The sequence below is a fragment of the Carassius auratus genome, chromosome 6 (assembly GCF_003368295.1).
Source record: "Carassius auratus strain Wakin chromosome 6, ASM336829v1, whole genome shotgun sequence".
Lineage (NCBI taxonomy): Eukaryota > Metazoa > Chordata > Actinopteri > Cypriniformes > Cyprinidae > Carassius > Carassius auratus.
Genome location: NC_039248.1, coordinates 27,026,593 through 27,052,530, shown reverse-complemented (window position 1 = coordinate 27,052,530; position 25,938 = coordinate 27,026,593). Strand labels below are relative to the sequence as shown.

Here is a 25,938-nt window from a genome sequence, read left to right as displayed (position 1 = left end):
AGGGTGAGTAAATGACAAAAATCGAATTCTTCGGTGAACAAAACCTTGAATCAGATATGGAGTCAACACTAACGGATGTTTTTGCTTAGAGTTACAATAGACATCAAAAGTCTGTGTGAATGTGTCATAGGTTGATACTCTCATGGACAGATCTGACCACACAGAGCAAGGTCACAGTCGCATGGATTTACTTTAACGTTAGTACAGGAAATCCCAGTGGAAGAGAGACAGGTGTTTTTAGTTTTGTGCAAAACATACAAAACATCCATGAAAAGATAAGGAAGCGGGATAACTGGAGTAAAGTTCAAGGGATGTTTGGAGTGTGTGTTTGTGGTTTTGTGGTTTAGGAAGCTGTTGCTTGTGGATAATCTAACGTTCTGGAAGTGAGTCAGTACACGAGCACCAGTAATGGGATGGAATCTCACTGACTCACTCTCCCTTTTAAACACACACACACAGGGAGAGAGAGACTCCAATGTTAGAAGATGGAACCCTAACCTCTTAACTTGTCCCAAACAGAGAAAGAAAACAGGACTGAATAAAGGCTCAACAGATGGAGTAAGAAAAAGAAACAGTGCAAACTGACTGCGGTTACATTAATCAGGTCAGGTGTGACTCATTTAATTGCGGTCAATAACACTTAAGCCGCAATCTGATGCAATATATTACAATGTTAATGTTACCAAGATATAACTATGGCACCAAAACAAATTTTTATGCTCAAGTCGCACTTAAAAAAAAAGTTTGCATGTTGAAACATTGAATAAATTATATAACCAAATGGCAACCGTAAACAAACTTTGATTACCTCATTCCTACTCAACTAGTGTAAAGGTGATCTTTTTTTCACTAATATATATATATATATATATATATATATATATATATATATATATATATATTGTGATCTTTATTATCACTAATATATATATATTAGTGATTTTTATTATCACTAATATATACATTATATATATATATATATATGTGTATATATATATAGGCCTATATATATATACACATATATATATATATATATATATATATATATATATATATATATATATATATAGAAATGACATACATACATACATACACACACACACACACATATATATATATATATATATATATATATATATATATATATATATATATATATATATATATATATATATATATATATATATATATATATATATATATTGCTTGAGCATTACTTTTACTTGAAATTTTGTGCCTTCGCCATGTTGTAAACACAATATCCACATCCAAAAATTGCTTTAAAATGAAATTGAATTAATTTTTTGGTGTTAGTCTATAAAGTTAATTCCACTCAAGTTCACACAAGTTAATGTATATCACATTAATTATGAATATCTTCCATAGAAAGTGTCCAACTGCTTAATTTAATATTTATGTATTAAAGTATGTTTACGTTAAAATATAGTGTATTTATGTATATTTTATCATGAAAATCTTCCTCGTTGTATCGGAGTAACACTTTTTAGTTTTAGATATTTTTAAGCCTAGTGTAAGTGTCCAAATTCACATTAGAGGGCCACTGTAACTATGCAACTACAATATTAAGTAAACACACTGGCTAGTGTTCATCCCCGAATGATTATCCACAGACCCCCTCCTCGTTTTACAGTAAATCAGCATTTCCCTCACATCCTAACAGCTGACAGGAAATGTCGGGAAAAAATAAATAGTTTTCACATGAGCACTTAGATTGTATTCTTGCCCCACACCCACCTCCTTCCCTTCAGATTGCCTCCCGGTCGTGGTTCCTGGAAGTGACGAGGGATGGAAGCTTCCTCGCGGCTGGCAGCGCCACCTGGCGTTCACTGCCTGAACTGATGGAGGTGAGTCAGCATACTGCAATCACTCAGCAATACCGAGTGCATCAAGGTCAGATTAAATCACCGAATTATCGTGACCGGTGAAGTCACACGGCTTCCATAAAATGCTTAGTCACCGTGACACAGAAGCGTCTTACGTAGCCTATTTGTTTGTGTGAGGTACTGACGCATCTGTATCACCCAGAGCCTCAGATTTACATCAGGACAAGGACATAATCAGCAGTATTTTTGTCCCACACAATTCAACAGTAGGCTATCACCTTATAAATAAATAAAAATAAGTGAAGAGTTCTTAATATCGGAATAAAATGCTTAGGATCGCAATAAATAAATAACATGATGCAAATGATGAATAGAACAACTTAGAAAAATGCACAAAAAACCAATGGAACATAAACTTTGATAACTGTAAAATGAGTTTGTAGCAAAGTACCATAGAATTTCGACGCACTTCTTTCGATGGGGAGGGTTTACACTTCTATGTCAGGTCCCCATCTTTGAAACTGAGATTTAAACAAAAATAATAAAAAATAAAACGTGTTTGTCTCCTCAGATTTGACATGAGTAGTACATTGGCATGATTTTTAATGTTTTAGAATGTTCCCATGATCTTTGTAACCCCTGTCGCAATTTTAAAAAGACCCTGGACTGTGGGAATCCTGGGACTCCTAAAAGTTGAGAAAATAAACATTTTGCAGGCATATGCAATTCTATTTTAAGAGACAACAAACCAATTTTATTCTACTGAATAAAATGCTCTTGCTCTGGTTGTCAATCAGGTCCGCAGTGCAGACTTGTAAATAAAGTAGCGAAGTGAAGCAAATTAGGCTAATGTAAATTGTAAGTAAATGCAATAAACGTTAAATCCAAACACTAACCCTAGACATCAATAAATAATACGAAGATCTAACTTAAAGGGATAGTTCACCCAAAAATCAAAATTATGTCATTAATTACTCACCCTCATGTCGTTCCAAACCCGTGAGGCCTCCGTTTATCTTCGGAACACAGTTTAAGATATTTTAGATTTAGTCCGAGAGCTCTCAGTCCCTCCATTGAAACTGTGTGTAGGTGTACTGTCCATGTCCAGGAGGTAAGAAAAACATCATGAAATAAGTCCATGTGACATCAGAGGGTCAGTTAGAATTTTTTGAAGCATCGAAAATAAATTTTGGTCCAAAAATAGCAAAAATGACGACTAATTCAGCATTGTCTTCTCTTCCGTGTCTGTTGTGAGAGAGCTCCAAACAAAGCATTTTGTGATATCCGTTTCGCGAACGAATCATTCGATGTAACCGGATCTTTTTGAACCAGTTCACCAAATCGAACTGAATCGTTTTAAACAGTTAGCTTCTTAAACTTATTAAGCTATTAACTTTTTTAACGTGGCTGACACTCCCTCTGAGTTCAAATAAACCAATATCCCGGAGTAATTAATTTAATCAAACATTACACTGACTGAACTGCTGTGAAGAGGGAACTGAAGATGAACACCGAGCCGAGCCAGATAACGAACAAAAGACTGACTCGTTCTCAAATAAAGAACCGTTTCTGTCAGACGCGTCCGATTCGAGAACTGAGGAGCTGATGATACTGCACATGTGTGATTCAGCGTAAAGCAGAACGACACACATAGCGTCTGAACAGAACTGATTCTTTTGGAGATTGATTCTGTGTTAATGTTATGAGCCCAGGTAAACCAAAGGCTTAAATCAAGGGCAATCATCGCCAATGACGGCATTACATCGAGCGCAAAAGAACTGGTGAACTGTTTTCTTCAACTGGTTTATTGAAACGAACTGTCCGAAAGAACTACTGGTGATCCGAAAAATGATGCAACCGGTTCTTGACTCGTGAACAAGTCATTGTCTGGTTTGGCTCGGTGTTCATCTTCAGTTCTCTCTTCACAGCAATTCAGTCAGTGTACTGTTTGAATGCATGATTTACTCATGGTTTGTTTAAACTCAGAGGGAGTGTCAGCCACATTAAAAAAGTTAACAGCTTAAGTCATTTGTGGATTCATGCGTACTGGAGATGCGAATCGTTTAAAACTATTCAATTCAATTTGGTTTGGAACGACATGAGGGTGTTATTAATGACATAATTTTGATTTTTCGATGAACTAACCCTTTAACTAAAATTTATATATTTTTTAAATTACATAAAATTCTTAAAAAAAAAAAAAGAAAAATAAATTTGTTTTTATTTTTAAGCATAAATACAAATGTATAGATTAAAATTTTTTAATAGTTTGTACAGTAAATGAAACAAGGACACACATTTACTACCTTAGGGAGTAGGATGATGTCTAAACATGGTAAGAGGTCTCTCTCTCCCTCTCTCACACACACACACAAACACACAACACAGTCACCTCAGAGTCCACACAAACTTGACGTCAACATTACAGCTTGTTCAGATGTCAAAACCTGCACTTATTAGGGCCTGTTCATTACATAAGACTGATCACAACCTCACTCTGCTGTGGCAGGAAAATGTGTCAACTTGACAGGAACATACGATCCTTAAAGGACTGTTTTGATGGAAAGGAGTTGGTACTAACATTAGTTTTTATATAAATACTTCTACAGTAGTTATTTGATAACTGTAAACAGTTTGCTATTACTATAGCTCATTTTTTAAGAAGCATGATATTACTCTTCAGAATGATCAGAATCAAACTTCAATTCTAAATTCTGTAATACTTTTAAATGTTTCTGAAATAAATCTCTCCTGCTCACCAAGGCTTGAATTGTTTTTAATAAAAAATGCAGTAAAAAAGTAATATAGTGAAATATTTTCTATTATTGTTTTAAAATGTATTTCTGCGACCAAAGCTGAATTTTCAGCATTGTAACTCCAGTCTTTAGTGTCACATGATCCTTCAGAAATCAGTCTAATAATTAAAGAAACATTTTAATGTTGAAAACAGTTGTGCAGTTTAATATTTCTGTTGAAACCGATAGTTTTCACAGGATTATCTGATAAATAGAAAGTAAAAAGAACAACATTTATTTGAAACAGAAATATATGCAACATAATAAATGTCTTTAATGGAACTATTGATCAATTAAATGCATCCTTAATGAATAAAAGTGTTATTTCTTTATAAAATTTTGCTTACCCAAACTTTTAAGCCGTATACAATTAGTATACAATTTTACTTACCATACAATAACAATTGCATAGCAAAAATGATAAAAACCAATCAAAAACAACACATAGCAACACCCTGGTAACCACCCACATTTACAACAGAGCTTTCTAGTGGCTTTTTGCTTTAATGACTACTAAAGTCCTAAAACAGATTTCAAAATGTCAATGGAGAAGAGACTGGTTCACAATAATTATGGTTTCTTCACTTTAATTTGACATTCATCCCTTTCCATTGATGTTTGATCATGAAATGGTCTAGCATACAGAATGCATCAGATGATTAAGGAATCAAAAAGCGAGAATGTTAACAAAAAACAAAACAAACAACAACAAAAAAAAAGTCTAAAAACACTCTTTTGGGTCAATTGATTTCATTCCACCTTTCAATCTAGCAAGTTTATCATTTTGCCGCAAGCTGGAAGATAAATGACTACAGCAGGCAGCACTCATTATGATCCAGCCATCGCTATATCTCAGCAAAGAAAACTTCAACACCGATTAAACGCCCCAGTCATCACTGCCCTGAGCAGCACTAATAGCAATGCAGATTATTAGAGAAACACCTCGGTCAGCTCACCTTTCAGAGTAAAACTATATTCTTTTACACTCCAGGAGCGCTGTACAGCAGCTGCAAGCTAATTCTACAGTAAAAGGCCTGAGGAGCATTGTATCTGGCCATGTCTAAATCACTGAAGAGAGACAAAACAACTGAGCGAGAAATCCTAGACACGGCTCAGACAGGTGTGAAGTAACCCTAGATTGAGAATAACCTGAAAAATAGAAAAGAAAAAAAAACGGGGGGGAAAAAGAATGCGGTAAGATATGAAGAAACAACTTTTGAAGCAGGAGTGAAAGTTCAAAGCGCACCTGCCAGCACGTGTGTGACAGCTATGATAAATTATATGACATCAAAGAGAGCACAGATGCCCGCGAAAAATCCCATCAGACCGCAGAAGTGCTTCTGGATATCAGGTTCATTACATTCAGAATCATACTGAGATGAATACGGTCCTAATTAAATCTAGAGGTGCTAAAATGATGTAATTACACCTGTTATTAAATATGTTAAAGACATTGGCGATGCACTTCAACATGAAAGCAAACGTCCAGCATTGGCTTTCATTCAAGAAAACAAAAACACAACCACTTTAATTCTCAGCTCGCCATAACAAGTTAAAATCTGATTCAAAAGAGGTCTAGATTTGGTCAAAGATGTAGTGATTACATCAATATGACCATAAAGTAATAATAACAATAATTGTACTGCAAAATAAAATATTTGTTATTATGATCATTACTACTAAATTAAAATAGAACTATTGTAATATTTCACTGTAAAATAAAAAAATTTAAGAAAAAAATATTTTTTACAGTACAACTAAAAAACAATTAATTTTATTTTGGATGGAAAACGTCTCATCTTAAAAAGCTTTTCGTTGGTTGACAACATATTCAACATTTTATAAGCGCTTCTAATGAAGTTTGGGAAGATGGCTGGTGCATGTAGTGCTTCCAAATACACGTTATAAGCGTCCCAAACATACGAGTTCAGGTGGAGCAGATGAGCAGATTTTGATATACTGAAAACAACGGATCATGAGTTGCTCGCGTGTAAAAGAACACAGTTCTGCGCTTCATGCTGAAACAAACCGCATCTATATTTGTTCAATTAAAGCAAAGCTATCGCAATTTGATAGTCGTACTTAACCATATCGCGTCACGGTTTTTGTTTTAATTAAGATGCATTAAAAGATTCTTAAGATATGAGTCTTGAGTTAAGTCTTTCAAAGTGAAAAGACAAGTATACCCTATTTTCCATTGAATAAGCTTCACTTAAATTGGTGGAAGGATGGGACACTTCGATTTCAAACAAAGAAGGCAACTTGCAACACATTCAATCTATAAACCTAATGCAACCATTTACTTTCTTTTCTGGTAATAATAACTGAATTAAAGGAAGTTTTGTAATTCAAAAACATAAAAAAAGCTCAAATTCATGGGCAAAAAGTAATTATATGAATCAAGTCTTTATAAATCCTCCAGGAGAGCAGATTTATATGCATCTACAGGGCTACAGCATCAAAGCTTTGGTAACCAAATGATTAAAAATGATTCAGAATCAAACAGGTTGAATAAATAACCACAGTGATGCCTTTGTAAGCTCTCACAGTCATAAGCAACACAAATATGATCCACTATTCCAGTCCTTCATTCATCCACCCAATCACATTGTTCCTTCCCTTCCTCCATTCCTCTCATTGGCTGCATTCGCTTCCAGTCATTGGGTAGATTAAAGGCAGTGGGGCAGTTTTCTGTTACCCTAAACTGTACAAAAATAGATGCCTAGTGCTGCTTTATCTAATTTTGAAAACAGACAAGAAAACTAAATGAATAATAATACAACAGTCTTTCAATTGTTTCGCTAATATATACAGAAGTTTTTGATCTCTAACCAGAAGGCTGAGTGCTTTATCCTTGCGAATACGACATAAACAAATAATTTGAATATATCTTAAACTCCGATGCTCAATCTAGATCTCTAAAGACATATATATATCTGTATATATAGGTTTACATATATTTATAAAGCACACAGCCTGCAGAATTAATTCGCAACCTTCGCATAGACACTGCTAAACAGTTACTTTTCGCGCACAGTGTAGTTAAATTGAACTTCTTTTCATGTGGCAGGAGTCGCACATTAGTCAACAGTTTTGCCTCAACTTAAAAACAACAACAAAAAGAAACGCAAACCTCAACAAAAAAAGGCATGAAAAAGTCGTTAAACGAAAAGGAGCCAAAGGCAACCGTAAAAAAGTCACAGATGAATTCAAAGAAAAATGAAATCAGTTGAGATGGCTGGGGGTGATTAAAGGAGCCGAACGGTCATTGGTTAGTGTCCGACGTAGTTTGACTCCTCTTCGGATCATACTCAACATGTCACCTCCGCTGCCTGGATCAGGAACGCCGTCGACATGATCCACACCAGGCTGAGCAGAATTGATCTTCCCGCTTTCAGGGGGCAAGCTGGAACTGTGAGCTGCCATGTTTTGAATCTGCTTCTGATTTTGATGTTGCTGCCGTTCGAGTTTCTGCTGGAGCTCTTTTTGATTTATCTGTTGATATTGCGGCTCCTGCGGTTGGTTATACTGCTGTTGGTGATTATATTGCTGTTGATTATATTGTTGTTGCAGCTGTTGTTGTTTTTGATGATGATGATATTGCCTCTGCTGCTGTTGGTGCAGTGCATACTGCTGTTGCTTGCTCATTTGATACAGCGGCTCTGTGCCACCCACTGGTGGCTGTCCAGGAAACATGGAATAGTATGGAGGCGGCATTGCACTCAGACTCTGAGTGGACGTACAGAGGTTATGTCTGGTGTGAGCCAGATCAGAACCAGGTAACCTGTTACCCTGCGTCACCCCTGGAGGGCACATGGTCTCCTCACTGCCGCTTAGGCCGGCGGTGGAAACGGACGCCTTCATCGGCACCTAAGAGCAGGATGAAAGTGGTTTTCTTATTAATACTATAACAATGGCAACTTGAAAACATACAGCCTCTTTTTAACATGATGCTGTTAAAAACTTGCACTCAACATGGCTGAACAATCAGATAAAAAAATACAGTAAAAACGGTCATATTTAATATTACTAAAATTTTAAATAACGTATCTATTTTAAAAATGTAACTTGCGAGGCTGAATTTTCAGCATCATTACTCCAGTCTTCAGTGTCACAAAATCCTTCAGAAAGCTTTCTAATTAACTGGAAACCAGGACATTTTTCAGGATTATTTTCAATAAGAAAGTTCAAAAGAACAGAATTTATTTTAAAATTTTAATATTTTGTAAAATTATAAATGTCTGTAGTTTTACCTTTGATCAATTTAATGCATTCTTGTGGAATAAAATGATTAATTTCTTCCAATTTTTTTAAAGATTAAATTAAATTCCCAATTCTTCAAGATTGCTTCAGAATTATGCTAGAAATTCCAGCAGGTCTCTTTTACACAGTTTAAAATTGTTCTGAGTAGAGTTTGAGTAGATGAAGGACCTGTGGTGTGGAGATGGGGATAGGCACTCCTCCAATGATGGTCCCACGGCGGATGTTGGGCTTGCTGGAGGGTTTACGGCGGATGGTGGCTGTGTGGGGTCCTATAGGCTCTGGATCCATCAACAGGCTAACAGTAGAAGCCGGCCTCTTACTTTGAAACATCTTGCGGTAATTGAGACTCAAGTCGCTGTTGCGAGGAATGGTGGAAGATCTATCAAATTCAGACTGGCTGTGGGCGTCCTCTCCTCCATGCAGCGAGATGTAGTCATAGTCTGAAAGAGAGAGAAACACAAAATGAGGAGAGTCACATACTGAGATAATGCTGAATGATAGCATTTTTATATTGTCTTGAAGAGAAAAATTTTATTCAAGCTGAAATTACATATGCAGAGAATGACAGTGGAAGAAAACACAACAGCTGTTCAGCATGTCTCAAAATTTCAGGGTTTAACAATAAAGATGGCCCAACTTTGTGAGTGTGTTCCAGACAGGACAGTGCATGGGTTTTTCTACATAGCAAACTTAACTTCCCTTTTGTGATGTCATTATCTAGTAGCTCAAATTTTAATTAGTAAGATGTTTAAATTAAACCTACAAATGCATTTTATATAGTTTAAATAGTGTGCATGTATATATATATAATGAAAAATATAAAAAAAAATTATGTGTATATATACAAACACATACAAAAAAAAGCCCCCAAAAACCTTTTTTTTTACATTTTGAAAAGATGGACTAGCAGAAAAAATTATTTGTAAAGGGAAAATTATGCAAATTGAACATGCATATACAATTTTTAAACTAACAAGTATACTAAAAAAAACAAAACAAAAAAAAAAAAATTTTTTTTATCATTATTAAATAATTGCACTAAATTGACAGCCCTTAAACATTACTCCATGAAGACAACAGTACTAGATTACCATCTAAAAACAACAACAACAACAACAACAAAAAAACGCAAACAAAAGCTCTGTTTAAGAGTGTGTCTTTCAGATAAACTCGGGCAACATGAGAAGATGGACAACAGACTTGACAACTGACAAGATGCCACATGGTTGCACACACTCAGATCTTATGCATACAGATAACACTCTTTCAACAAGGAATGCCTGCAAAATGACATGGATTCCCTAAAATCAAGACATTTAAATGTTTATTATTGGTATATATGATTACAATGAGAATAATCAAATCTATGCAATGACATTCAGAAACCTACCATAAAGAGGAGGTTCTTTCTTTACCACTGTAAAAGAACAATAAAGTACATTTAACATGTATACAATAGCCCAGAAACATGCACTTTGGACAGCAATTGAAGCCTGTGATTTGGGCAAGCACATCAGATTTAGTCCAAAATTGGACTACTTCGCACATCTGATGTGCACACAAACCACAAATCAGATTACTGTGTTAAGGGGAAAAAGGGTTAAAATGCTAAACAAAAAAAGATATCTAGATTGAGCTTGGTTTATCATTTCTCCAAGATGTGTGCAAAGAAGGAAAATTACAGAACAGAAACGAGCAGCTCATGCATGTAAGCGTACATACAGGCATACTGACCGTGCTGCGAGGGAATGGTGTCTTCGGAGCACGACGGTGTGGTCGTCTGGGTGCTGTATCCGCTGGAGCAGTGGAGGGAATCTCGGCTGGTCCGAGGTGCTTCTGAATTAAACCCGCCTCCAAGAGTAAGAGCCAGCTGCTCCCTGGCTGACTGTGCCTACGGACGGGAACGAGAGCCAATCAGAGATCAGTAAAGGTCTGGAGTCAACCACAATGATTCCAGTAGAATCAAAGGGTGTATCAAATGCACTCTGTTTTTGCTTAGAAATAATTTCTGCATTTAAATCAGCACGTACCTTGTCCGAGATGGACAGTGTCCTGGCTCTCTCCTCATGCCCGCTGTAAGCTTTAAGCAGTGGGGGCATGGAGGTCCCGTTCTCTGTGCCTTTCTCCTACACAAAAAATATACTCTATTAGTCCATCTCAACTTAGTAAATAGCAAAAGACACTATGACACACTGTAGTCACAAAGTAATAAGGATTTAAAGCCAACATGAAATGGTGTTCACAAATCAGTTTTTTTTTCTCCATTATACAAATTAAGTTCAATGGAAATAAGAAAAAAAAAATGCAAATATAAAATGTCCTGCTTGAAAAAAAGAAAAAGTATTATTTTAATAGTGAATCAATTAGAATATATTTTTTACAGTTGCCAAAAAATGTATATGTAAAAAAAAAAAACTTATATTCATACAAATTTGCGAATATGATCAAAAATGTCTGCAGTGGCTGACAAAATGATACCCTGGTAGGGAAAGAGTTAAATAATACTAAAATATTTTATATTTTATAAAGGCTGCATTACCTAAAACAACAGCATATATCCTAAACAGCAACTCTGTCATTGGATAACATTAAACCATCAGCAGGAAAATGTTATAAATAGCAGACAAAAAGGCCAGAAATGTATGTAAACAGTCCGTTCTGATTTCATGTTGACTTTATTGATGCTTTGCTAAGTATTTAGTTAGATTGGCCTGTCAGAGCATTCCGATTTTTGGGGTTAGAGATATGAAAAATGGTTAATGTGTTAATGTATATTCAAAAACAGAAATTAGTTTTCTCCTTGTGTAAATTTATCAGGTGTCCCTCTAAATGGTCTGCAGAGGGCGCTGTCTACCTACACAGACAGAACCTCCACACATGCACAAAGACAAACAAGGAAGTAAACCACCAGAGAGGTAAGTGTCCAGTAGTTCATGCAACATTAATGAGTCCATTCACAGTTACACACAGCACTACACTGAGTCTATGCTCACAGTGCTCCTGTGCCGCAGGTGTTGGCCACGGTGGCCCGTGCGAGGGATTGTGGGAGAATTCCCCTCACTGAGAGATCGAGCACCTTCCTCCCCTCCGACCAGGAGGAGAGGACTGCGTGAGCGCTGGGAGATGGAGGTGAGGGGCAGAGAGGAGTGGAACAAGAGAAAGATGAGATTAGATCAATCCAAGCCTCCATCAAAATCCAAACCCCCTTAGACCCTTTTACAAATTGTTGAAAGTAAATGCTTTCTGGTATTCTGTTCAATGCCTGACTGGAAAATCATAAAATGGCACTTGTTGATCTGTCTTTTAAAATATATACATATATCACATAATATAATAAACAATTTTAAAGAAAGTAAAATCACTGGTTGATTTTGAGATGTTACATTAAAGTGTTCATTTTATCATACTTCATCTTTTAGGTCTGTAGATTTCAATTACAATACATATATTTAAAGGCTTTTTTTCTCAAGATTAAGAAGTATTTTCTCCTGCACTGAGAAAGAAATTTCAGCAGTTCATACACCAAACTTGAAATAGATCTGTAAAATCTATCATTTGTCATAAAAATATTTAAGAAGAATTTTGAACATGGCTTTGTCCAACGTTCAGATTTCTGTTCCGGAAATCTATGCAAATAAGTGCATTTTTTTATATTTGCAGAATTTACTCATTTAAACAGCATTTTAGAATGCTTGCAATACAAAATGTATCGTCTTAATGAACTGGGAAAGTATGGTGATGTAATCACAACAGTGAAGTACTACCTTATTACCATTACACTTGGACTGCAATACCAAGACAAACTACATGAAATCTTCTATATTATTTGCACTGAAGAACTGTCCAGTGATGTGTGTATTGATGGTCAATTTGCTCATTTGATTTTGGGGTCCGAAGAGGTTGGATTTTGAGGAGGTCTGGATTATGCAGGCTGTACTTGTTCCTATGCGCTGAATGAAGCCGTATGTGTGTTCTGAGTGACAGATTATTTCTTAGGATTTGTACACCAGTTGGACTAGGTACGTTTTGGACCCTCAGTTTTGTGTTGTGGAGCATGTATCCATGATACCTGTGTTACTTCTGGTGCTCTCAGATGAAGCCCATCTACTGCACTGGAGATGGAGTCCAGAGATGGGACATGACGCACAGAGGTGTAGTTACTGAAACAGAGAGAGTTTATACTGATTATTTACAATACACATTTGTTTGTTACGTTAGTGTCAATTTTGCAAAAATAGCATGTTAAATACAACGTAAAAAATAAACGAAATTGGCCTTTGCAACCCAATCACTAAAATATTAATATATTATCAGTAATTCAGATAACATTCTAAGGGCAAGTTAGCTAACAATTCTTGCACAAACATTTCTTCCCGACACCAAACTCACCTGCTGATGCTGCTCTTGCGTGATAGCGTGTTGCTAGGAGACGCGGGTGGAGTCTGATAGGAGTAACTGTAGTCGGAGCCTTTCAGGTCAAGAATAACCTGCATAAACAAAACCAGAGCAGAATGTCAGAGATCAAGCTCACATAGACACAATGTGCCTGATTAGAGTCCACGCAGCACCTGTTCGCTAGCAGGAGGCAGTGTGTTGGGATCAGCCGTCAGGTTGCCAAGATCTTCTAGAATTGTCTGTAAGTGGGTGACTTCACCAAGCATGCTTATCTCTTCATCCTGAAAATACAAAGAAAAAAAATGGCATGACAATATTAAGCAGAATATATATTTTTTAATTATTGAATCATTTCCATGACGATTAGGCATAATTCTAAAGCATTTTGATTGTAATACAGTAATGAGAATCATCCTGTTTAATGAGAAACAGCATCAGCCTTCAAAACGAACCACTACCGCATTCTATTATACAGTTAGGGTTATCTCTTTTTGTGAAAATGTTATTTAAACATGACAAAATGCTGTGGTCTTATTCAAAGCATTTTCTTTTTGCAAAATATAATGTCTTACCAGAGTCTGTTCAGACACTCACCAGGACAGGTTTGAGCATTGTGACGAATGAGCAGAATCTTCCTCTTTCCTCGACAAGTGCTCGACACACGGCTCTCTTCTCAGTCTCTTCTAGAACTGCGTAGCGTGTGTTGACGTCCTGAAGAGCGCTGTCCAGTTGCATCCGCACCTCGTCTTTACCTACACACACACAAAGACATTCCAATATTCATATATTATTTACATTAATATTAATGCACATTTATGATAGTAATAGTAATATTAAAGAATGATGCATTAAGTATTATTATTTCTTATTAAAGCTAAAATCAAATAAAAAGTTTTGTTCATTAACTGAACTATATTTAAAAATATATATATATTAGATAAAAAAAAAAAAAAAACACTGAAAATTAAAATGTTGCCTTGGCAAAAGTACTAGATAAAGACAAAAAGGCTAGGAAGTAATGATAAATGTTATAAAAGTATTTAAATATTGCTAAAGCAGCACTGGATGCAAAACAGCTTAGTCTTGCTGATATTTGAAGGAAGGAATAACCTGCCTGGCAACTTTATGCTAAAACGTATGATGTTTTCAACCACTAGGAGTCAGTACAGTTTCTACAAACATTTACATCATGCAAATATGTGCTGCAATGCTAATAGGTGTTCTAAGAGCCAGGCTGTGCAGATTTCATAGGTCATTGGTGACCAGGCGTGACGACGGATCTGAGGTCTGGTAATGGCACACAGGTGGACTGTATGATGTGCATGTGTTGCCACTACTGCACTACTGCTGTTTTAAATGACTAGCACTGATATCCAGATTCTATGGTGCTGGGCAACTAATATAATGCGGCTTAATTATAGAAAATAAGACATACCATAAATGGACTTACTCACACATTCTAAAAATCACAGAAAAACATTAACTGGCAAACATAATGATACAAGTTTACTTAAAAGATAGAAAAAAAGATGCTAAGTATTTAATGTAAGAACATAACAGTGATTTTTAATTATGATGTGATGACAGCTCCTGTCTCCTGGTGCTTTACTGATGAAGTGCATTGGGGGAAATGTGAGGTTAATCACATTTCGAGGTTTGTTTACCTCATGCCAGCACATACCACATGAGGAGCTTCAAACACATGACCTGGCCTTTTAACAGAATGAAAAAACAGAATGCTACTTCTTGCACTGCGCGTTCTCAGATCTCTTGGTGCGAGTGGTGTGTGTGTGCGTGCATCAATTAAAGCAGCGCATTAATACAGAATAGTGATTAAACCAAACGGTTTTAATGCATTTTCCTTGACACACACACATACAGTGGTGCTCAGTACGGTCACACTGTTTATCTGTTATTCAAGAAAGTTTAAAAAATAATTTATGAAAAAAATCCTCAGAAACTATTTGCATGAAAATCATTTGTATAATAATAGTTTTTTATTATTATTTGTATTATTATTATTTATATGGTAATCCTCACGATAAGGTTCATAAGCATTTAGCGAGTCTAGTTTGCATTTTAATCGAATAACAGAATCAGATCCACAAGTGTTGCACAAGCGCCACAGCACAGTAAATCTCAACAACCTCTGCAAATCTGTTTAAGTGCGGAGTATGCATTTTTCGGATTTAAGCAATTCTCGTCAGTGTTGCGGAACTCCGTTAAGTCCTTTGACCTTCCAGGCAGAGATGTGAACATGGTGCTCGAGTACATTGACCTTGTGCTGGATTGTGTCACTGCATGTGTGTTTAGATGCTCTTAGACCATTACACCTTTAAACACAGCCTGCAGTGAAGGCTGAAAAAACCTGGTTGGGTAGGACAGCTTAGGGCAGGGGTCATCTTCAGTTTAAAGGGCAAAGGTCACTAGGTCTGTTGATGAATCCCACGGCCTGTCTGTAAGACAAATGGCTTAGGACACATGCAGCTCTATCTGAAATATGTTACAGGAGGCTGTTTCATGTTAACAGAATACACTCCAACACAGAGAAATGTGAAAGAGTGACAACAACCCCTCAGAACACGCTGACATCACCCTAGAAACAGCATAGCAACTATTAGAGAGTGCTAAGATGACTTCAGGCCAGCAAAATTAATAAGCAGGTGATACACCACAAACATAAATCAGTAACTTTGACTCCGCTATTAGGAAACCGCCTAAACAACTTAATAGCATCATCCTGAAAACCACCTAAAAACACACTAATATCACGAAAAGTTTTGCACTGGCAAGTACCACTCGAATCGAAAAAATATATATAAATGAATTATTTATTAATAAGATACACACACATATTATTTCATAAATAATTGTATATCAAAAAAATGTAATGATCTATGGGAAATTATGAGTTTTATATGAAGCAGAACAGAGTGGAAAGACCCATGCACATTTTAGAAAAGTAACAGCTTTAGTGTTTAGTTCATTTGAGCTCTTTAAACACAAAACAAACCTCGTGATGGGAAAATAACCCAGAGGTGTGTGCGCCACAGAGACGTTCCCAGAGGTCTAGAGAGCCCGAGCGGTTGGAAGCTATGATGTCATGAGCAGACACCTTCTCTCCACAAACACATGCACTGTGCAGGTTTTCTGGGAGAAGTAGGGCAAAGGAACCTTACTGATGATGATGATGATGATGGTTAGCCTCCACCTAGTAGGTGTTACTGCATTGGATCTGTGACCAAGAGACCACGAGGATTTCATTTTTAAACGAGTGCACAGCAACACGTGAATATACCTGGCCTGTATATAATTGAGCATACAAGGTCTAAATAACATGCAAATAAAGAGAGGAAATCATTTATCACTGTATTAAATGGGAGATGAAATACAAACATATTCTAGATGTTCAAAACAACGTAAAAATGTTGTTAATTCATACGCCAGAGAGTCCAGAGATCTCAAACACAGCAGCAATGGCATTGGAATACTAATGTGCATGTGTTTTAATAATTCAGATCCAGTGCTCTTTTTCTTCACAATCCCCACACAGACGGGTCCAAGTCTTCAGAGCGGTCTGCCCCCGTAGACCTCAGAGTAACACAAATGCAAGATATAATGACAAATGTGCACTCCGAGACGCATCATAGGTCTAGATGCCATATTTATTTTCATTTTCTCACCATCTGTGAGAGTTATGACAGTACATCAAACAGCACTAGGAGGGGTTTATGGGTGTGCTGTGGTGATCTAAAAGCACTAGCCTCTGAATCACTTATGCTAACACTTCATCTTGTGATTCAGACGGTGTCGAACAAGGCCATGTTTTCATCTTACAGATGACTAACATCACAGTAAGGGACTCTGTTAGTGGGAGGTACAACAGATAAAAGTAATGATTTTTATTGGAAACGTAACTTTTTTTTTAACATGCATGTAGTAAACTTCCAAGTAGAGATTAGCTTTGGTGAGTAAACCAATCTTAAGGTACTAGTTATTTGGAAATGCAAAATAAGATGGGGCAGAAAATGCAAATATAGAACACTGATCTAATTAAAACACGAAGATACAAACAGTCTGCCAGAGAACTACTAATGAATTCGAATAAGATCTCTCATGTAAATATCCCCAAATAAATGCGTCCAGCCTTATAGAACAGATTTCCCTTTAGTTTTCAGTTTTCATGATCAGTAAGTGGCTGATAAAACCAAAAGACAAACTGGATCTGAGGTCATATTACTCCTAAATACAAGACAAGGCAGATCGTGCAGACGTAGCAGAACCCTTCCAAGTGAAAGGGAGTGTATGACCACAGGGTGTTTTCCCAATGTTGGGAAAGATGACATGCCAATGGAAGGAAGGATGGGGGATCTCCTTCCTCTTGAAGAGTTTGTGTGGCCTTGAGCTATGAGCTATCCTGGTGACAATGTTCAGACAAAAACTGCTCATTTCCTCAAATGCTTTCTTTTTTATGCATACAATCACATTCCAACCACCTTCACTAAACAAAACAAAAATAAATCCCTCTATGTAGTCCCTTCAATCAATGTCACATGATTCTTCCGAAATCATTCTAATACGCTGATTTCATGCTCAAGAAACATTTCTTCTTCTTAATGTTGAAAACTGTTGTGCTACTTAATATTTTTATGGAAACCTTGATTTTTTTTCTGAAATGTTTGAATGGAGTTCAAAACGACAGCATTTATTAGAAATATTAATCTTTTGTGGCACTGTAATGTCTTTACTGTCACTTTTGATTCATTTAAAAGTACCAAGTTTTTTCTTAAATCTTACTAACCCCAAACTTTGTATATATAGCTGACATTATTTACTATGAAGGGTCTCCTCGGAAAGAAGATTATCATACTTGAGGGTCCAGAAAGCTCATAAATCATAAAATGGAGTTTAATCAGGGGTTTTATGCACAAGCACACAGAAAATGCAAAAGTAATTTTTTTTACATTCTCTGGAAATGTTGAGTAAGCATTTGCATGATGGTGGAGTGTTGACCCTTCAAACTGACCAGAGCAGAAGTGTCTCTTACTGTTGCCCATACCCATGCACACACAGCTGAAGCAGACGACATCCACCATAGAGACAGAACACATCTGCATACGCATTTATCTCTCTCGCTGCCTCTTTTCCATGAATTCAATTAATCATGGCTCCATTTATCCCTAACGTCTCTTCCTCCATCTTAAACTCGTTTCATCCCAACACTCTCATAATTATTCCAACACAACACTATTCCAATTTTAAGTCTTTGTTAATCATTGAATCAAAAAAGCTTAATGTCACATCTAAACCATGTTTCACACTAAAATCAAAGTACTTATATTTTGTTTAAAAAATGGTATTATCAAATTTATTTTGCATTGCAATATTATTGCCATGAGAATTATAAATACTCTCACCTTCCCAAGTTCCCATCACCATAGCATGCTTTACTCTATATTCATTGTTAATTTAAACCAAACCTATTAAAAACAATCCACAACACTAGGTAAAAACAGTTACCTATACAAGTGTAGATACTAAATTCCTTAATTATTAATAAAAATAAATAAATAAATAAAAGTATAAAAATAAAAAAAACAGTAGATCTAATTTTTTGGTCAAGCTGTAAAATAAACACTGAAGGACTATTTCAATTGAACATTAAGTTCGAAGTGCATTATGACTGAGGACAAGATGGCCCAGGTTGACGCCATGACAACACGGGGTGTGGCGCCAGCAGAAGTCATGGGCATGTTGTGTTTAGACAGAGATCTGAGGTCAGTGATTGGCGAGTGTGTAACAAGACAACAGGAATTCATATGTTGCAACACACAGAACATAATTGAGGCAGTATTTACCCAAGGTGTTCACCCTCAGTGACTTTCGTTCAATGAAAAGCATCAGTTTTTACCTTTTTTAACCTTCTTCTGCAGTTTAATCGTATCTGAAGATTTCTTCTTGATCTCTGCTCGTGCTTTCTTATATTCTACAACAACAAAGACAGGGAAAGAAGAACATTAGCCTCTGCAGTGGAAGCAAAAGCTAAATGTTAATAATAAAGGCAGTGGTTCAAATCCCTAATCTTAAATAAGAGCACCAATAACAACGTTGCCTGCCTTAGCAAGCACTGCTAATAAATGATTCACAATGATGTCAAATGAAACGACCCCTTAGCAACCTCAGACAGACATGTTGGAGATAGCATGGGTGTAGCATGGCGAGCTGCAAGCTAACTGATTGAATGCCTAATCTTGTATATGACATAATGGATTGTTCTCATGAATAATTCATCCATTGTGAGCTCTAATATAACTGTCTGAGGGACTCCCACAGAGTTAAGATTCATTTAATAATTAACAGTGTGCAGCTAACAGGACAGGTTTTCCAACGGTTATATTGTCGAGGTCAAGTTTTTTTGTGTGCCAATAACAATCATAACTCAGTTTTTCTGCCCACTTTCCTCTTTGTTACTGCACTCTTAAGATTTCTGTGTAAACGGTTTCATAGTATAATTAACCCATCTCAAAAGGATAAAGAAATACTGGATTCCATTAACATTTTAATTAACAATTAAATGTTTTTTGTATATTTTTAATAGATAAAGTTTGAACACTCTGTATTGAACAGTCTGTTCTTCTAGTTATTGTTTTTATTCAGCTTGAACATGAATTTTTTCATTTTCAGGAGAACGCTACCTTTAAAATCAACCCACTAAGTTTGAAAAACCTCCATTAAAGGATTCAAATGATACTTTACCTCCTGCCGTACACACAGAGATTAAATACTAAACCTGTTGAATTCTGATTATATCACACAGGGAAGGAGGCCGATACCTTTGGCATGGTCTTTATCCAGCTGACTGCCAACCTTTTTCCACTCTTCAATTTTCAGTTCCAGAGGAGTGATCAAGTTATCCATGAGAGCCCTGCACACACACACACAAACACAGTTAATGCGTTGTATAATACATAATCTTTATTACCAATTCAACTAATGAGCTTATGAAAAACAAAACAATTAAGCAGTCATACGTGGTGAACAGTTTGAGCTTGTTCTCAATGCTTCTGTGTCTCATACACATCCTGGTCAAAGCCGATCCAATCTCTTTCGTCGCTCCTGGAGATAAAAAAAAATAAGAGAGGAAATTAATATCAGTGTCTTTAATCTTCCAAACTTTCATTCTGAGCTCTATCAGAAGCTGTGATGCCAAGAGGAAAAACATGTTGCTTAAGAATCCTGAAAGAACGGTTTCATCACATTGTTCTCTTCTCTCTTCTCTTTAATCCTGTCTTTCCCTCTCTCTTTCTTTAATAAGTGGCTGAATGGGCTTCATTTTGTAACATGTCTCAGACAGTTTGCAACATAACTCCTCTTATCTTTCACAGGAATGTGTGCTTCAAATGAAGCAACGCAGATTTCTCATTATTGAAGATTAAAGGAATCATTTGCCCAAAAAAAGAAGCTCCTATCATAATTTCTCACCCTCCTGACATTCCAAATCTGTCCGCCTTATGGATTCATTGATATGATCCAACTAAAAGAATGGTTTGCTAACAGCATCAAATGGCTTCAGGAGACTTAGTGAACAAGTAATATGTGCTATTTTTATGCACATCCTTTTTGAGGCTCAAAAGTGTCGGTTGCACTGTAATTGCATTGAAAAGAGCATGGAAAATAGGCAAACGTTCTTCCAAAGAAGAAGGAAAGTCAGTCATACAGGTTTGGAATGACATGAAGGTGAGTACATAATGGCAAGAATTTCATTTCACTGAGGTGGGTAATTACGTGCATTCACGATCTGACTGTTACAGAATGACTTGAAGCACATTTGACCTAGTTTCCTTCAGCACAGGCCTTGTACCTGCATCAGGTTATTCTGACCCAGAAGAAGGGAGGACAGGACACACACACACACACACACACAACTATAAACTATATCAAACTATAAACCTCTTTAATGCTTTGAGGAATTAGTGCTCCGGCCCCAAAGTTTTAAACAGGTCAATTACTTAGCTTCTGCATAATCAGACTAATTCATCACTGCAGCAAAGCCTCCAGCATGCAGCGAGAGCACTGCACATTCATCAAGAGACTGCTCACACAGACAGGGTGCCAGCAAACCCAGCTCTTCCACAGCCCCTCAAGCCTATGTACTCATTATCTGTGGTTAGCTTAGCAAACTTCATCTAGTTAAAATGAATGTATTTACCAATCCAGTGTGTTCGAAATGATCGCTATAGATTGTATTCATTATAACACAATGATTTTCAAATCATTCACCTTCTAGGTAAGGAAATAAGTTTAAAACAATCAATCTCTCACAATCAGGAAAGACAGCCCATTTTTAGGACCACACACACACACACACACACACACACACACACACACACACCTCTGGACTTTTTTCCAACCTAAAGTCAGCTGAGGAAAGGATGCTAAATTTTTGGGCTAGCACATGTACAGCCGAGAAGAACAGCCAAAAAAAGCTTTATTTAATCACTGATCTGAGACAATCCAACTATTCACTTGCTAACAGTTAAGGTAAACATCTGGGAAAGGCATAGACTAGACTGGCTTCCTAACAGCCTCTATGATAAATTACTATCCGAGTAATTCTGATTACAAAAGCAGATAAACTAGTTAGATTATACATTACATCGCAATGATACATACATTAACCAGCCCACCCATAAACACAAAAAAGGTCACATTATCTAATGAGTCGAACACTCTGAAATAACATAATTGATATTAACATAATCTACCCTGTGATTAAACAGTGAGTGAAATGTTCAAATAAATTGTGTAAATCAGATATAGTTTATATTGGAATGCTGACTGTGTTTTAACAGGATATAGCTGATGCAATATGCAAATTATGCTCAACACGACTGGCTGAAAAACTTGCCATTCACTTGCCGTAAATATGCACTTTGCTTTCAGTTTCATTCTTTCATTACTTAAGTCCTCTTCAAATAACCAAACATTTCATTGAACCATAAAAAGTGTAAAGTAACACAATTTAAATCATCCCATTGAAAGAGTCTCACTCCACTTTGCATTTACACAAATATAATAATTTAATTAATTTCATTTCGTTATTCATTTACATTTCTTTAAAAAACATTTACATTTCTGTGTAGTTGCCAAATTTCCCACAAAACCTGAATTTCTGCATCTGTTATCACTGAGGTACATTATCATTGTAACGTAAACATACAGTATTTTATCTCATATACATATTTTATAACATACAATAAAAAAAAGAAAGTGAACCTTGCATGCAAATCACAAGTTAAAAGTCCAATGTTCAGAGCATTTGCAGCAGTTAGAATTTACACTGAGACACCTAGACAGAGTGTGAAAACACCCTTCTATTTATCTCTCGCATTACTATCACTGAAGTTAATCCTTGATGCTGTTCTCTTTTTTCCATTAAAGCTCTTCGCGTAACTACATCTCTGTCACTGTACTTCCTGCTAAGTGTTTCCCAGGTCTGTAGCCTGGGGCAGCGCAGGACTGGACATGTCATATCATATCATGCACCTCACTGGTCTCTTTGTTGCTGTTTGCGTGTTGTGTGATCTTCAGCACAGCCACTAGTGCCACAAACTGGTCTCTGTTGATGTTTTGAAGTCAACTGATTCGGCTGGGGAGGTGGGACGTCACACCCTGACGCCTCGGGCTGACTCTCAGTAAGACTCATTACTGCCACATCATTTCACACGCGAGATCTCAACATGTTATCTGCTGGGGGTTAAGTGATTAAACTTTCCAATGTCTCTGGTGTTGATCAACCGGTGTCAAATAAAGAGAGCACAGATGACACAAACTTGTAAGAACAGTTCTCAAACTCTATAATTCCAGGTGTTTGAGTGTAAAAGTCAGGCAGGCCGCCAAACAAACCAGTTGCCAATGTAAAAACAGTGTGAAATTAGTTGTTCCCTTCTTTAATTCCTAGTAAGAGTTACAGATCAAGCTGATTGCACCATTCTGTATATTCTTGGAATAAAACTTCACCAACTAGCCAATTTTCCAACCACTTTAAAAGCAACTGTTATGCTTGGTGGAAACCACAAAAGGCAGCCCTTAATTAATTTAACTTCCTGTAACTGTCCAAATCGGCTATCTATTCAAAACATTGCCAAACAATGGCATACCACTTTTTAGTCTAGCTAGGTTGGAATTTTGCCCTAGCGATTAGCACACAAATGCTGACACATTTAGTCAGTTTTGTACGAATATAGCTCCAAAAGTGTTCCAAATCCTCTCTTTTCCCCATAATTTCCTGTTATCTTGTCTGTGTCTATAAAGAAAAAGTAATAAAAATGGCTTCTTTAGTTAATGAAGTGAAAAATAAGCTTTGTTTGAATATTAGAAATGCATCCGAGGGCAAAATTGAGATAAAAAGGTGGGCTGAGCTAAGAGGTAGTTTGTGTTTTTCTTCACTTTTATACTTTTATAATGCACTAAAAGGGCTGAGTGTTATCAAAATCATACATCACAATTAAAAATAATTAAGTAAAAAGTGAAATACTTACAACCCACTTAGCAGCTATCAGATTATTATTGTATTAGGCATTATGGGTTTTTTTAACCTGTCTTGAATGAAATTTTTACCACAGTATTTATTAATGAATAAATGATACACCATGTGCTATTACCTTGAGAACATTTCAAAAGAATATCTGTGCACCAAGATTATACTGAAAAACAATTAAAATCAAAGTTTATTTTATATTTATATTGATTATATAATTCCATATTTTTATTAGTATTAACTTGTTTTTTTTTATAAAAATAAAATATCTTATACAAATCAAGTCTCCCTGAAACCAGATTAAAACATTCAAGCACACTCACATCTGTGTGTCGAATACAAAAAGGTTCTTCACTGTTCTTGCCAATATGATTTATGATCCCCATTAAACCTCTTAATCACACAAAAACAGTCTTTATCACTGACGGAGAGACTGTACGTTTCCGTCGGCGCTCAAGTACTTTCCTCTTGCTTGTGCTGTTAGAAAAAGAGTCCATAACTCAACCTAAAACCAAGCCTTTGCACTCCGCCTCAGAGGAACAACACCTAGCTGGCGTCCTCATCACCTTAAACGGTCAAAATCGTGTTTGCTCAAGAGCAATAAACTTTTCCACCTCTTCCTCAATGGAAAAGCTTTCACTTAGCCACAATTTCATTTCCCTGCACGTAAGCTCGTCGTATGAAGAGAGCATTCGCAGTGCTCCGTTTCAATCTCAGGTTCTCTATTGAGTTTTTCTGACCGTGGGTCAGTCACAATATATTCATTCAGAATGAGAGAGAGGCCCAAAAGAATGAACCCTTAGTTAACAGGCACTCACTGCTGTCTGTGATATGATGCTTAAAAGAGGCCGTTCTGTGGACAAAGATGTCCATTCACACAGATGCAGCACACCTTGATCACACTCGCACATACAAAATGACAGCCACGAACAGTCGAGTATGCACTAGAATGCTACAGTTCAGGTACAAAGTTAAAACTAAGATAATAAAACATAGAAGCATATTAGTTTTTTTCTGTAATACCATTTTAAAAAGCACTGACATTGAATAAATAAGTAGTAGCATTTTTCATTAGTTTCAGTATTACAGAGCATTAAAATAGTGCAAGCATAATGCAATCATGTGAGCACTGAACTGAAACTCATTGCATGCTGCTTTGCAGGTCAGATCAGAGTAAATTCAGTGCGGTGCGGACGTGCTTAAAACAGCAGTTCAACCAAAATCATTTGAAGATCAATAGTTTTCAGGAAAAACAGTACTTGCTTTCACAAACCCTCCACATGACAATGTTGCACCAGAGTTTCATCCAACTAGGCTTCGCTACTGGGAGAAATCTCAGTTATAAAACATTATATGTCCCTCCTAAGGATTCAAAACTTCACCTAATGCAAAAATGTATTTCACTACACTGACATCAGCCAGAGGTCTACACTCCCAGCTGGTTTCAGACCAGAAAAGTACTGAAAGAGCTGTCCTTGAAAAACAGTTGAACCTTAATGACCCCAACGCCAAGTGAAATATTAAGAGTGTTTTAATGAAGAAGGCTTTTATGTAAGCAAATCTGATTAGCATTATTGCATGAATCCATTAAGTGCATTTGCTCAAACATAATGGTGCACTTTTCTCAGCAGTGTTAAGGTCTGTTAATGCAAACATGAGACACCAAAGTATTTAAAAAAAATTGCTTTTTTTTGTAGTTTAAACCTGATAAAATATATAATAAAATACATACATTTTATTACAAAAAAAGAAAGTAAAAAAAAACTGCCTGCAAAAAGAAGGGAGTTCTTTGGCATTGCCAAATGTCAAAAAAAGGTTAAACATGGAGCCTGTATAAACCAAATCTCTCTGGTGCAGAGGGAAAATATTGAGATTCAGCAGAAGGGCTTGGTTTATGGTTGAAGAAATCAGAAATCAAAGAAATTCAAGTTTTGCAATAAAATCTCTCAAATATATCACTAAGAAATTTAGGTATAAATCCCATTCAGCAAGATTTAAAACTCACTGAGCTGAGAATCATGTGATCTCTGATGAAGGTGCAATACAAGGAAAAGCTCTTGTCTTTATGAGGCAGTTTTGTCAATGAAGGCTGACCCTGGAA

The 25,938-nt window shown here is 36.4% G+C and overlaps 1 protein-coding gene across 3 annotated transcripts in view; it reads right to left on the bottom strand.

The window, feature by feature from the left end:
• Positions 1–4,776: 4,776 nt before the first annotated feature.
• Positions 4,777–25,938, bottom strand: part of LOC113105077 (metastasis suppressor protein 1-like) — a 51,231-nt gene continuing 30,069 nt past the window's right edge. Inside the window, exons 5-17 of one of the 3 annotated variants that reach the window (XM_026266183.1) lie at positions 20,329–20,413; positions 20,131–20,222; positions 19,209–19,283; positions 13,892–14,049; positions 13,471–13,578; positions 13,292–13,389; positions 12,972–13,062; positions 11,896–12,018; positions 10,933–11,028; positions 10,637–10,793; positions 10,293–10,319; positions 9,071–9,342; positions 4,777–8,509 (exon numbers count right to left, since the gene is read on the bottom strand). In XM_026266183.1, the coding sequence (XP_026121968.1) occupies positions 7,865–8,509; positions 9,071–9,342; positions 10,293–10,319; positions 10,637–10,793; positions 10,933–11,028; positions 11,896–12,018; positions 12,972–13,062; positions 13,292–13,389; positions 13,471–13,578; positions 13,892–14,049; positions 19,209–19,283; positions 20,131–20,222; positions 20,329–20,413 (2,027 nt within the window). In that variant the 3' untranslated portion in view covers positions 4,777–7,864. The remainder of the gene's footprint in view (positions 8,510–9,070; positions 9,343–10,292; positions 10,320–10,636; positions 10,794–10,932; positions 11,029–11,895; positions 12,019–12,971; positions 13,063–13,291; positions 13,390–13,470; positions 13,579–13,891; positions 14,050–19,208; positions 19,284–20,130; positions 20,223–20,328; positions 20,414–25,938) is intronic. The other 2 variants (XM_026266184.1, XM_026266185.1) reach the window with 2 other exon arrangements.